The sequence below is a fragment of the Paroedura picta genome, chromosome 16 (genome assembly GCF_049243985.1).
Source record: "Paroedura picta isolate Pp20150507F chromosome 16, Ppicta_v3.0, whole genome shotgun sequence".
Lineage (NCBI taxonomy): Eukaryota > Metazoa > Chordata > Lepidosauria > Squamata > Gekkonidae > Paroedura > Paroedura picta.
The window spans coordinates 18,538,956-18,553,941 of NC_135384.1; the positions used below are offsets into that span (position 1 = coordinate 18,538,956).

Consider the following 14,986-nt stretch of genomic DNA (forward strand, 5'->3'; position numbering starts at 1 on the left):
TGTGATAATTTGCCCCCCCCCCATCGAAAGCCTGATTCTGCCATTGAACTTAAGTCGAGGGAGCCATTACCAAAATCTAAGCTTTATTCCATGAGTCCTCGAGTTACGAGCATTGCTGGACAAAACTTTGGCATGGGGTTTCATTTGCCCCACCACTTCCCATATGGCTGCACCGGTGCTCTTCATCAAGAAGGAGGATGTCTCCCTCCGGCTGTGCACGGACTATCGGGGGCTAAATGCTGTGTGCACTTCTAATGCTTATCCCCCACTTCTAATGCTTATCAAGGATTTATTGGGGCATTTGGGAAAGGGCAAGATTTTCACCAAGTTGGATTTACGGGAGGCTTACTACTGGGTACGAATTTAAAAGGGACATGAACATTTGACTGCCTTTAACATGCCCCTGGGGCAATTTGATGCCGTTTGGATTATCCGGCGCGCCCGGCGTGTTCATGAACTTAATTAATGAAGTGATACATGATTTGTTCTATAAGGGGGCACTGGTGTTTTTAGATGACATTTTGCTGTACTCAGAGAACCTGGACGAACATGTGCGCTTAGTGCGAGAAGTATTGAAGCGGCTCAGAAACAACCACTTCTATGCCAAGCTGTTGAAATGTGAATTCCACAAGGAGAGTGTGGACTTTTTAGAGTAGCGCATTTCCCCCAAAGGAATAGAGATGGAGCCTAATAAGGTTAAAGACTTGCTGAATTGGGAGGCCCCCAAGACCCAAAAGCAACTCCAGAGTTTCTCAGGGTTCACTAATTTCTATTGTACGTTCATTGCCCACATGCCTGGGTCGCACTCCCCCTCACTGATCTTTTGAAAACGAAAGGGGGTGGTGGTAGAAGGCTCTGAAACCCAATAGGTCATGTGCCTGATGGGTGGGAAACCACACACGTGCAGTCAGATGGGGCGGGCATCCTCTGGTGAAACTTTAGCTATAGAAGAGTTCTCCACTGCAGACCTGTGCATGCAGTCCCAATGTGAGGCTGTACATCAAGATGGAAGATGAAACTATATATGCTTATGGTTTAAAAAAGAGAGAGAGACCAACAAGTTCCTGGACTAGCATGACATCACTTCCAGACATCATGTCTTTAAGACGTTGTATTATCTCTCTCTCACCAAAGGCTGGTGTTCAGCTGGCAACTTAAGGCAAATCTATTTCACGCATAACTATTTTAGTTATGGCAAAAACTTGTTCCTTCAAACCAGTGGTATGGGTTCTAAATGTAGCATCTCATGCAGTGAAAACAGACAATTTTGAACTGGGGAAACGATCTGAGAGCCGCATTGAGACAGCTTGGTGTCATGGTTAAGAGTGGTGGCTTCTAATCTGGTGAGCTGGGTAAAAACCATCTACACCAATATAGGATGGGGGAGACTTGTCTTGGCAGTAGTATGTGCAAAAGGAGTCTTAGTAGACCATACATTGAACATGAGTCAGCAGTGTTACTCGGTGGATAAAAAGTCAAATGGGATTTTGGGTTGTATCGAACGGAGTATCGTGTCCAGATCGCGGGAGGTGATGGTACTGCTTTACTCTGCTCACAACAGGGCATCAAAGATGGTGAAGGGTTTGGAGACCAAGATGTATGAGGAAATGTTGGGGGAGCTTGGTCTGTTTAACTTGGAGAGGAGACGACTAAGAGGGAATCTGATAACCATCTTCAAGCATCTAAAAGGCTGCCATGTAGAGGGTGGAGCAGAGTTGTTCTCTCTTGCCCCGGAGGGATGGACCAGAACCAATGGGATGAAATTAATTCAAAAGAAATTCTATCTAAACATCCGGAAGAATTTCCTGACAGAGCGGTTTCTCAATGGAACAGGCTTCCTCAGGAGGTTGAAGGACTGCAATCTGGATTTTCATATAGTTAAGTGGATAGGGAATTGGTTAGAGAACCGCACTCAAAGAGTTGTTGTCAATGGTGTTTCATCAGACTGGAGAGAGGTGAGTAGCGGGGTACCTCAGGGCTCGGTGCTCGGCCCGGTACTTTTTAACATATTTATTAATGATCTAGATGAGGGGGTGGAGGGACTACTCATCAAGTTTGCAGATGACACCAAATTGGGAGGACTGGCAAATACTCCGGAAGATAGAGACAGAGTTCAACGAGATCTGAACACAATGGAAAAATGGGCAAATGAGAACAAGATGCAATTTAATAAAGATAAATGTAAAGTTCTGCATCTGGGTCAGAAAAATGAAAAGCATGCCTACTGGATGGGGGATACGCTTCTAGGTAACACTGTGTGTGAACAAGACCTTGGGGTACTTGTGGACTGTAAACTAAACATGAGCAGGCAGTGTGATGCAGCGGTAAAAAAGGCAAATGCCATTTTGGGCTGTATCAACAGGGGCATCACATCAAAATCACAAGATGTCATAGTCCCATTGTATACGGCACTGGTCAGACCACACCTGGAGTACTGTGTGCAGTTCTGGAGGCCTCACTTCAAGAAGGATGTAGATAAAATTGAAAGGGTACAGAGGAGAGCGACGAAGATGATCTGGGGCCAAGGGACCAAGCCCTATGAAGATAGGTTGAGGGACTTGGGAATGTTCAGCCTGGAGAAAAGGAGGTTGAGAGGGGACATGATAGCCCTCTTTAAGTATTTGAAAGGTTGTCACTTGGAGGAGGGCAGGACGCTGTTTCTGCTGGCTGCAGAGGAGAGGACACGCAGTAATGGGTTTAAACTTCAAGTACAACGATATAGGCTAGATATCAGGAAAAAGTTCTTCACAGTCAGAGTAGTTCAGCAGTGGAATAGGCTGCCTAAGGAGGTGGTGAGCTCCCCCTCACTGGCAGTCTTCAAGCAAAGGTTGGATACACACTTTTCTTGGATGCTTTAGGATGCTTAGGGCTAATCCTGCGCTGAGCAGGGGGTTGGACTAGATGGCCTGTATGGCCCCTTCCAACTCTATGATTCTATGATTCTATGATTCTATGAGGTGATGGGTTCTCCATCTTTGGAAATTTTTAAACAGAGGGTGGATAGCCATCTGACAAAGAGGCTGATTCTGTGAAGGTTCAAGGGGGTGGCAGGTTACAGTGTATGAGTGATAGATTTGTGAGTGTCCTGCATAGTGCAGGGGGTTAGACTGAACAACCCAGGAACTCTATCCTTATCCATTGTTCCTCTTAATATTTGTGAAAGAGCCCAGGGGGTAGAGAGTGTCCTGGCTGTCCAAGTTGGAATATGAACAATCATTGGCCCTGCACTTACAGCTCCCTCCCTCCCTCCCTGGACACTAGCCACTTTACTCTCAGATGTTGCTGGAGCCAGCTTGTGTGAGAGAGACACAGAGAGCCCTGCCAAACCGCAAACCAGGCCTGCTTACCTGCTATGGTTCCCGCTGCAAGGGAGAGACAGACAGACAGAAAGACAGAGAGAGCCGCCCAAACGAGCCCTCATTCCCTGCTACAAACAGCCCTCATTACCTCCTATGGCTCCTGCTACGATGGATGGATGGAGAGAGATCTGCGTCTGCCGGTGTCCCCTGGGTCCTAGTGCCCACTTCATTCCTGGTTGCAATGGGCTTTCTTGCTAGTTATTATATGATTCTATGATTCCCTGCTCCTCCACGTGCTGCCAACTGGGTGCCCTGATATGCTGTTCTGACTGCACACTACTGTCAAAGCTGTCTCAGCCCCACCTACCTCACAGGGTGTCTGTTGTGGGGCGAGGAAGCGAAGGCTCCTTCTGGAAGGGGAAAGCAGGGTATAAAAATCAATTCCTCTTCTTCTTCCCTGTCACATCCAGAGGCAGTAGTGTTATTGGCTTAGTAGTGTTATTACTATTTTTCCTGAATACTGTGTGGCAAAGTTGTAAACACTCAAATGTCTTTACTGTTGGTAGCAAATGATTGTCATGCATTCTCTCTGTGTGCCTTTTAAAATTTATATACCTTAAAGTTTGACCACAGTATCTTCATCTTCTGATCCAGTCTAGTTTCCAACTGAGTAATCTCATTCCTTAAATATATTAATAATTCCCATAGAAACAGCCTTTAGTGCATATCCATTATTTCAAGGTATTTGATGTGTCCTATAAACAGAAATATTCTAGAGAGAAGATATAGGTGTGATTTTTGTTTAAAAACAAAATGTTGAACTTAGCATATATTTGGACACTCAATATATTTTTCAAGTACCTTAAGATTTACAAAAAATATTTAATATTACACTCAATATATGTTTTTCAATGTCCTTAAGATTTACAAAAATATTTAACATTACCATTTTTAAATGTAGGAAATATGTCCCATAACATCACTTGGAGGGTTAATGGGAAAATGCTTTTTTCCTCTTAATTACATTAAAGGATGCATTGACCTTTGTATTCTCATGTAAGCCTACCAGAATTTCTGTGTGGGTTTACCATATCCTATTAGGAAACAGATAGTGAGGCACATGCAAGAGTTATCTAGCTACGTTTGAATGAGTCAAACAAGCAGGGTAGGTTTAAAATAATTCTCTTTAGTGTTTCTTATTTCACCAGGGAATATAATGAAGAATAACAGGAGAGAAAAATGTCTTAAAGTATTAAACAAGTAGAAAGTTAGTCCTTCCTGTTTAATTAATGTTGTCCATATGCGACTACCCATTTCTGTACTCAGATTTACCAGATACCTTTGATGGCCAGAGAACAACAGCATCTCCTGGAATGTGTTAACATATGTGTGACCTCAAGCCTTATCAGGAGGTCCCCATATGGCAATCTGCATATCCACAGATGTAGTAACACAAGTTACTATCTTCTGCTGCACCTGTGAATTGGGCAAGTATCTGTTTTAATGATGAAACCATCATGTGCAGCCACCAGCTTCAAATAATCTATTCTCCATGTTAATGGCAGAACCCCTGGCACTGATTAGCCCTCTTTAATTAAGTTTGTTTCTCTTTAATGAGATCTCAGTGTGAGACAGAATAAAATGTTCAAAGTACTTCATCCCTTCCTAGGGAAAGGCGAACATATTGACTCAGTCTGGAGAACTGTGAAAATGGAACAAAGGAAAATCCATGAAGGAAAGAGTAGCTTGTGCAGAGGTTGCTGAAGAGGGATTCTGGTGGAACTGGAAAGAACTACACAGGTGGGTCTGTTATAGTCTCCAGCCTAGTTTCCAGCCTAGAATGCTTTTGCATGCATGTTTCCACATGCAGACTACATCCCCATTGATTGGAGAGTTGCTTTAATCAAGGAGATACAATGGATACATGCGAAAAACATGTGGAAACATATATATGGCCAATTCACTTTGTAAAAATTTGTTTTGGAGGATATGGGTGGAATGAATCCCTGGAAACTTGGACATATGCAACTCTGAAAAATGATGAACAAATTGGAGTGGTTGGTCAATATGGACTGGCTTACAAGTGGGAAGTAAACTGCACAATTGCTACACTGCTTTGTTCAGTCACTGTCCCCCAAAGTGCTAGTATTCGGTGTCATGCATGTTAAGACTTGAAGCCTTAGAGCCTCCTCCTGCTGAGTGCTTAAACAAGTGTTTAAAACCACCCTGAGCTGCAAGGGAAGGCAGTATAAAAATGTAATAAATAAATCAAAATAAAAGGTTAGCATTTATGCAAGGCATAAGCTGGATATTACTGCTTGGTACAAATTCATATATAGTGGTGGGGATTGTGTATGTATGTGAATTTTAGAGGAACTCATGTAGGCAGGAGGGAAGAAAGAAATAAGCACACACCATGGTCATCGCACCCCACCCCAGTCCTAGCCTATGGAGATTACTTCCAGTGTTGGAGTACAGCTGGGTGAAGGTAGTTTCAGAAGAAAGAGTGGCTAGAATAAAGTTCATTTCCTTCCTTCTCCCTACCCAAGCCATACTCTAGATTTGCTCCTTTACTTGTTTTGTAGCCGCCTAATTCTTACAAACAGATCTGCCACAAGGGTGTCTAGTTTGCTCTCAAATCTCAAATGATGTTGGAAATATTTCATAATTACATATTTGCCTAAATCCCTAAAGAGTTAAATGTTAAAATTTTGCATTAGGTTCAGCAGCATTTCAGCTTCATCCTAGAAAGAGCCATTTCTATAAAACCACCTCACCCTGCATTTTGCGGTGAGTTATTCAGGGGGTGGGGGTGATTGGCAGACTTTAAAAGGTAACATGGGAAACAGCCATACCATCTGAAAAAGTGTGTATATATTTATACAGCACTTTTCATAGTTCACATGTAGTTTCTATACCAAGTTAACTATTTTTCATAAAAATTATCCCTATACTCTATCCACTACTGAAATTATGAGTTTTCCAACATCTAAATATATGTATATACAATCAACATATGTAATAAATATATCAGTCTTTTTAAACAAGTCTCCACTAGCTGCAAACAGAAAATGAATGAATTTAGAAAATAGGTGAGGATATTGGCAGGTTATAAAGGGAAACAATATTAACAGGAAAAAGTTATTTGTTTAACTGCACTTGGAGGGGTGTGCTCCAAAAATCTTGTGATCTGAAGAATTTTTATGTCTTGTTACTCATTGTCAGATAAAGGATTTCCTTATGAAAATTGGCTTGTGCATTCACCAGATGAAACAGGTACAGAAAGCTGCTGTCTTCTTCATTGTGTTCCCCTAAGCAAAATAAACAATAATGTTTTTTTTTCTTTTTTCAAGAAAACAAAGACCTGTTTCTAATCGTGCATAGCTTGCTCTTAAATTGGTTCTGTGGGAGAGGCTGAGCACATACTTTGCCTATAGAAGTCCCCATGTTTAATCCTTGCCACCTGGGAGGAACCTGGAGATGGGGCTTCTGCCTTCCTCCTCCTTGGAACCTTTTGGCAAACTTCAAATGCCCCCCAGGATCACTTGTTTGCTCTGTCTAAAAGCTGAGGCCTCTTACATTTTAAGCAATAAGCATTTAATCTTGATTTTGGATTCTGTGCCCACTTTACAGATAATTCTTTTTGAAGTGGAACACTTCTTATGCTGTGTTAGTGGCTGGTATGTAAGGGAAGTAGAAATGGACATTATATCAGTTTGTCCCACCCCCTCCCCAAGAACTGCATAAGAGGCAGGGAGCCTGGATGCGACTGCAGCAGTGGCAGCAGTCTGCAGCAACAGAGGTGGTAATAGCCACAGAGGAGGCAGTTGTTGTTGTTGTGGTGGTGGTTGTTATTATTATTATTATCCTTTAATTTATATCCCGCCTCCCCCCAGAGGCCAGCAAGCACAGGAAAAGAGATGGTTGAGTGAATGGAGCTTACTGTCGGGCCTGGCCAGCTGCCACTCCACACATCCCTCATCCACCTGCACTCCTGACAGGTGGCAGAAGCAGCAGCAGAGTGAGCAGGGCTCTGTGCTGACCCTGGCCAGCTGTTAACTGTCTTCAGAGCCCGCAGGAAGAAGGGTTGCAGCGGTGGCTCATGAGGCCCAAAGCTGAGCCCTGCACGTGCCATCAGGTGTCAGGAGTGTGGGTGGATGTGGGATGGGTGGGCAGCTGCAGCCAGTCAGGAGGACCACAAGAGATCAGTGACAGCAGCGTGAGCAGGGCTCGCCTCCAGCCCTGCCCAGCCATTGCACCACCTATCCCCCCAGGAGGCTCTGGTGTGGCAGCAGTATCTCAAGGCCAGATATTCTGATTCTTGGATATTTTTTCTTCTGCAGCTAGTTTTAAAAAGCCACTTTTCTAAATTGGGGTGACATGTAGGGAGAACTGTGATTTTTTTTTAAATTACGGAAAGTAATCAGCTTGGTGTAGTGGTTAGGAGTGCGGACTTATAATCTGGCGAGCCGGGTTTGAATTTGTGCTCCCCGACATGCAGCCAGCTGGGTGACCTTGGGCTCGCCACAGCTCTGATAAAACTGCTCTGACCAGCAGTGATATCAGGGCTCTCTCAGCCTCGCCAACCTCACAGGCTGTCTGTTGTGGGGAGAAGAAAGGGAAGGTGATTGTAAGCCACTTTGAGACTCATTTGGGGAGAGAAAAGCGGCATATAAGAAACAACTCTTCTCCTTCTTCTTCTAAATTCTCATGGTACAAAATGCATTTTAGCATTAGTTCATTGAATGAAAGGGAACAGAAAAGTAGGCAGGCAGAGGGGAAAAACCTAAATTGAAACTGGCCAGACTTTTTTTTTAAACTAAGCAGCTGCAAAGCCCCATTTTCCATATCACTGTGCACTACAGGATTCTCTATCGTGTTATCGGACACTGTGATGATGATGATGATTATTAATTAGATTTATTTCCCGCCACTCCCCGTAGGCTCGTGGCGGGTCACAATAGTCTTATCCCCATTAAAATACCCATTAAAAGACTTTAAAACCAATCCCAACATGGCGGAAGCTCTCATTATTCCCACCCCTGCTATCAGAGTGGCAGGGAGGGTGGGGAGGAGATCTAACTTACTAGGTCTGGGTGGGGGGAATGCTGGCACTCATTCGCTGACCCTGGCCTCAACCAGAAACCTGGCGGAAGAGCTCCGTCTTGCAGGCCCTGTGGAAAGCTGGTAAATCCCGCAGGGCCCGCAGTTCACCGGGAGCTCATTCCACCAGGTAGGGGCCAGGACCAAAAAGGCCCTGGCCCTGGTCAAGGCCAGGTGCGCTTCTCTAGGGCCAGGAATGATCAGAAGATTCTCCCCCACCAAGCGTAGAGCCCTGTGGGGGATATAAGGCGGTAGGCGGTCCCTCAGGTATGTGGGTCCCAACCCGCGTATAGCATTAAAGGTCAAAACCAGAACCTTGAACCTGATCCAGGCAGCAACTGGCAACCAATGCAGCTGCCTCAGCACAGGCTGGATATGGGCCCTCCAAGGTGTACCAATGAGGACTGGAGCAGCTGCATTTTGCACTAGCTGGAGTTTCCGGATCAGAGGCCCGAGTAGTGCGAGTTACAGAAATCTATTCTGGAGGTGACTGTCGCATGGATCACTGTAGCCAAGTGGTCAGGGGACAGGTAGGGCGCTAATAGGCGGGCCTGGCGAAGATAGAAAAATGCCTGACCCACTACTCTCTTGACCTGTGCCTCCATAATGAGCCTTCCTGATAAATGGGAGTTATACAATCTCATAATATGGAAGAACCTGTTGAGTGCGCAGAATGTATGGGAGAACCCACTGCAGCTGTGATTGTTGGAAACGTGTTTGTGTGTGCATATGTGTAATTGTGCAAAGTCAGCTGTAACTCCACCACACGTTGCACTGCGCTGTAATTTGTATGGGGGAGGATTCTTATGGCAGAAGCTCTGGACAGCTTTTTTAGTCTTGTCCCACTAAATCGGGTGTGGGGGGGGGAAGGTGCCATAGTGCAACTGCACAGTCATGCTAATTTGCTTCTCATCTTTGCAAATGTGTGTGCCTTTCTCTTTGTGATTCTTGAATTTGATCCTATGTACTGGTTGTGATCTTGGCAGTTTTCTAGGGCCTGTCTTGTGTGGCATTGTGGGGCACTGTCTCCACCAAATGGATCAATCCTAAGTGATTCTTATGTTCGGCAGTTTGCAGAAGCCCTATGTGGATCCATCAACATTTTCATGTTAGCTTTTTGGAGACTTCAAAATGGTTCCCCTCCCCACCCATTTTATTAAATAAAACATATATATATATATAAATGAGGGGAAAATGACGGGGAAATGGAGCTTGTACATTGATGAAAGGTGGAGGATGGTGAAAAGTGCAGAATAGGTGGATTGATTTCAATGTGAGCAGGAACATGACTTTTGAGGGGTGGCAAAAATGCAAGGGGAATCTGTATGCTTTTGAATTACCTTCAGCTTGGAGGATAAACAAGTGGAAAATTGGCATAAAAGCATTCTCAGAAAACCCAGGGAAACAGCAAAGTGAACTGAGTGCCGAACGACAAAGAAAACCACTGGGCATGAACAGTGAAAGCAAGGGAAAACAACCATGCATAACAGGCATTACATGTAGCCCATTTATATTTATTAATATTATTTTACATTTTTATGTGAAATATAAATATACATGTACGTTTCCCAGTGTAGTAAACACCATCTCCATGACCTATTATGCACGGCGGCAGCCATGTTGGGCTGCCGCTGTTCCGTTGCAGGGGGGGCAAAAAGTCCCGCTGTTCCATGTATGCATGGGGGAGAAGGAACCCCGGCACACACTGGCTGCCCCGGCGCAACAGCCTCGTACACACAACTCGAGGCCGGGGGGGGGGGAGTGGGGGCATGGTGCCCCCACTGCACAATGGTGGGGAGCAGTATGCTGCTTTCCCACCGTGGTGGGGGTGGGGGGACGCCCCTGGCAGTTCCGCAGAACTATGGAGCTGGCAGGGGCAAGAGGTGTCCCTGCAGGGATGCCGTTGGTCAGGGGAGCAGCTGGGCCCAAAGGCCTGGCTCCTCCAATTTTGCACTGGGCTACCCCAACTTAGCCCTTGCCTGCGCCCTCAGCAGACCCAGGAATGCAAAGGAATCTGCATTTCCTTAATGCAGGTCTTCCGGGGGCCTGGGCTTGACGGTGCCTGGCATGGCGGCAACATAGAACATAATCAGGGATTTTCCCCGAAGCCCTGTCGCTGCCAGCTCAGGCATTCCGCCACGTGCATAATGGGTCCGTGGCACCATTTCATAGAATCATCTAGTCCAACCCCTTGCAGAATGCAGAAAACTCACTATCTTCCCACCCACGGTGACCCTCAATCCCATGCCCAGATGATGCTCCTCCCAAAAAAACCCCCAGAATCCCTGGTCAGCCTGGCCTGGAAGAAATTCAACGACCCTGAAGTGGCAATCAGCATTTTCCTAGGCATGCAAGAAAGCGCCACAAGAGCCAAGCACCAACAAAAGCCACAAGAGCCAAGCACCACAAGAGCCAAGCACCAGCAGCTATTTGAACTCATCTTCTGGGGCTCAGGCCACCCCTTGCTTGGCCCCAGTGGTGCTGGGGGAGTGATTCTGGAGTTCCATAATGGATTTTTGCCCAAGGCGTCAGTAATATTAAAATAGATCACTGTGGAAGCTAAAGCCCATCTCTAAGCATGCTGCATCCACCATTAAGACACAGTCCATGCCTACCTGGTTATTGTGATATAGGCATTCCAAATTCCAGTTGATACATGAAATGTAGTTTTGTCTTAAACATAACATGTGTCTATCATGAATCCAGTACAGGAATGAGGGTGGTATTAGTCGTTCTTTTCCTAGTAAGCTTAAAGTGGAATTCTAAATCAGGGCCCCTGAGGAATAGTCTGACATTCTGTCAAAACATGCTGGGGCCTGCATTTCACAAAAGAAAATAATTTACTGCATCAACTGGAATATCATGGCTCTTAAATGAAAGAAACAACACACTGTTTTAAAATAAAATAAAAGTTCAGTGACAGTGACACTGTGACAAACAGACAGTGAAGTGAGAGATGTTACATGCACCATTTGCATGAGTTAATGTCTAAAAGCAGAGAAACACTTAAGGCCAAACAACATTTTATATAGTTGGATGTTTTCTTATAAATTGCTACAAAATGAGCAATGAGAAAGATGGCTGGATCTAAACCTGTTCTATATTGTTTTACCCAACTGTTCATTTATGTTTTATAGGTTTGGGAGGAAAGTGAAGGGGGAGCAAAGGTATGTAACTACTCTACTACCGCACATTGCTCAAAATTCCAGCTTCCTGAGGCAGTATGCAGGGTTTTTTGTTTGTTTTTTAAAAAGGGAACAGTTGCACATATGTTTTTCAGCCATGCAGAATACAGCTGCCTGGAAGTCACATCTTCTGAGCTAGAAATCCTGCTTTATATTTCCAGATCATGTGTATGCTTGTGTTTGGTAGTCGGGAGACTGACTACGTAGTAGTCAGAAAATGATCTCTGTGCATATGCAGATGCACACTAATGTGCCCAAACCGCAGGATGCTTGATAACAAACCTTTGGATAATAAGATGTTCAAGGAGTGCTGTCTCTAATGAAAATAAACCATTTAAATCCAGACAATCAAGATCAAGTCAATTAATGAGAAGTGCTTCTGCTACTGTATTTCTTACCAGATATCACTGCCTGCAGTGCATCCATGACAATGTGAGCAAAGGCATTCTCCACGCTTTGGAGGAAGTTGTTCCTTTCACTTGATATGCTGAAAACATTGCAGACTTTTTGCATCATTTTTACAGCCCAGTCCATGCAATACAGGTCCTTCTCACACACCTGGCACAGAAGCAGGAAATATCTGTAAAGTAAACTTTCCCTTAGGGTGGGGAAGAATAGTTACATATCTTTGCTCCCCATTTGCCTTTTCCCCAAATCTATAAAACATAAATGAATCAACTGGGTAAAAACATGTAAAACAGATGGTTGGATCCAGCCATCTTTTCACTAATTTTTGCCCAATTTGCAGTAATCTAAAAGAGTTTCTGTCCCTTGTGGCTTTAGTTCAAGATGATTCTATGATTTCAAGTGTAGACTTTGTGGGTCTATATTGGGGACCCCTTTCCTTTGTTTGCCAGCTGAAATCTGGTTAGATCCAACCCAGAATCTTTTATGGAACCTCAAGCTAAAACTGACTAATGATCGATCTAGGGAGCTGGAGGAATTTGTTTAGGTGTTTTTTTTCTTTCTCCTGAAATGGCTGTTTAACATTAGCTCTTGTAAGCACTTTTCTGCAGTACATCTTTCCGTCTTGGCAACACACTCTGACCCATTCTAAGTATTTGTTATATTTTTATCCCACACTTCCCTCATCTTATCATCACAGCAACCCTGTGAAGTAGGACTGGCTGAAAGAGATTGACTGGTCCATGGCAGTGCAAAGGATTTGAACTCAGGAAGACTTCCAGACTCAACATTCTAACCATGATACCACATTGCTTGCTTCAGTTATGTGGCATCTTAACAATGCAGTTAGTTCAGTGGTGGTAAACTGGATTAGATGGTTCCTTCAGATTTTAATTCTGCTTCAGACTACTGCATCCAGTTTCTGTTTCAGATAAATGCATTCAATTTCCTGCCCTTCAAAAGGCAACATTTTTCACACATTCCACTGTATTTTTAGTAGATAAGCAAACAAAGAAGGGGTGAGGTTAGGGAAACAGATCCCAGTCAGGTTTCTGACCTGGCTGCGGGTTGAAACAGCGCTGGTCGCCCTGAAGGATGACCTCTGTCACCAGCAAGACTGAGGTGGATCAGTGCTGCTCATGTTACTAAACCTCACAGGAGCATTTGAACTGTCCAACGCTGGGATATGGAGGACAGCCCTCCAATGGCTGATCTCCTTCCTCCAGAGTCACAGACAGAGGGTAGCAATTGGAGAGAGACAATCAAACTGCTACAAACTCATGTGTTTGTAGGAGCGGTCCTCTCTCAAATCTTATTCAACATCTTTATATGCTCTCTTGCCCAGCTGGCACAAAGATTCGGGCTTGGGTACCAGCGATATGCAGATGACACCCAGCTCTTCCTCCTGATGGATGACTGCCCTGATTCACTCCTAGAATCTTTGGCTAGATGTCTGAAAGCCGTGAAGGGGTGGCTCAGGCAAAGTCAAAGACGGAAGGTATGTAGGAAAGGTCCAAGCGAGGAAGTGTAACTGCCCATCATGGATGGGTTGCAACTCTCAGTAACTCACTCTGCCAGAAACTTGGGCGTGATCCTGGACACCTCCATGAAGAGGGCACAAATCATGAGAGTAGCACAGCTAGTGTTCTACCACCTGCGCCAAGTCAAACTACTAGCGCTCTACTTGGACCCAGAACACCTAGCCACAGTTATCCATGCAATGGTCAACTCCAGAAGGGATTTCTGCAACTTGCTCTACACTGGCCTACCCTCATCCCTGACCTGGAAACTACAGCTGATCCAGAATGTAGTGGCCAGGGTTCTTACAAGTACACCATGGAGATCCCACATTTGGCCTGTGCTCAAACAGCTGCACTGGTTACCAGTTGAATCCAGGATTAGGCTTAAGGTCCTGGTACTCACCTTTTAGGCCTTACGTGGGCTGGGTCCAGCATACCTGAGGGACCACCTCTCTGTATACACCCTACAAAGAGTTCCATGCTCTGCCAGATTGGTAATTCCTGGCCCCATGGAATCACGTTTGACCTCAACCAGGGCATGAGCCTTCTCCATCCTGCCCCCCACCTGAAAGAATGAGGTCCCAGAAGTCCAGGCCTTATCAGAGCTACCAGAAATCTGTAACACCTGCAAAATGAAGCTCGTTCACCAGACATTTGGTTGAGGTCCAATAGAAGCAACATCGATTGGGCCCCCAGGACCCCTCCCCACACAGAGATATGCCTTTGGAACACGCAACGGGCAACCCTGGATTGACCAACCTATGTGATCAGTTTGCTGGAAATTTTACTGTTAATGTTCTAATTAAGAAAAAAATCATCATCACCAATTGTTACTGTTATTACTGTTGTCATCTTGTTATTATTATTAAACCATGTTGTACTGTAAATATTTTCTGTAAACCGCTCTGAGTCATGAGGGGAGGGTGGTATATAAATATAATGAACTAGGGGTAAAGCCTGTTGTATCCAGGAATACAACGGGTGTTGGGGGTGGGAAGTCGAATAACAGTACCAGAGAGTTCCTCCTTTAAACATCCATTTTCTCTAGAACAGTGGTCCCCAACCTGCGGTCTGCGGCCCGGTGCCGGGCCGCGAAGGCCAGGGCGCCGGGCCGCGGTTCCCTCTCTCCGTCCCCCTGCAGTAAAAAACTTCCCCGGGCCGCAAGCTTGCGGCCCGGGTAGCTTCTTACTGCGGGAGGGGGGGAGAGGGAATCAGGACCGCCCTGCGTATTGCGCATGCGCAGCCTGGTCGCATATGCATACATGCACGATGCGCGGCCGAAATCGCGCATGGAAAAAGGTTGGGGACCACTGCTCTAGAACTGATCTCTTTAGTCTGGAGCTGTAATTCTAGAGGATCCCCAGGTCCCACCTGGAGACTGGCATCCTCAATTACAGTACCAGAGAGTTCCCGCTTTAAACATCCATTTTCTATAGGAAAACTGATCTCTTTAGTCTGGAGCTGGGGGCCCTCC

General features: G+C 45.2%; 1 protein-coding gene across 3 annotated transcripts in view; it reads right to left on the reverse strand.

The window, feature by feature from the left end:
* Positions 1-4,221: 4,221 nt before the first annotated feature.
* The window catches only part of FBXO47 (F-box protein 47), a 72,275-nt gene continuing 61,510 nt past the window's right edge, over positions 4,222-14,986 (reverse strand). For all 3 annotated transcript variants that reach the window (XM_077313869.1, XM_077313870.1, XM_077313868.1), the window contains 2 exons: positions 11,986-12,145; positions 4,222-6,610 (listed from right to left, as the gene is read on the reverse strand). In XM_077313869.1, the coding sequence (XP_077169984.1) occupies positions 6,501-6,610; positions 11,986-12,145 (270 nt within the window). In that variant the 3' untranslated portion in view covers positions 4,222-6,500. The remainder of the gene's footprint in view (positions 6,611-11,985; positions 12,146-14,986) is intronic.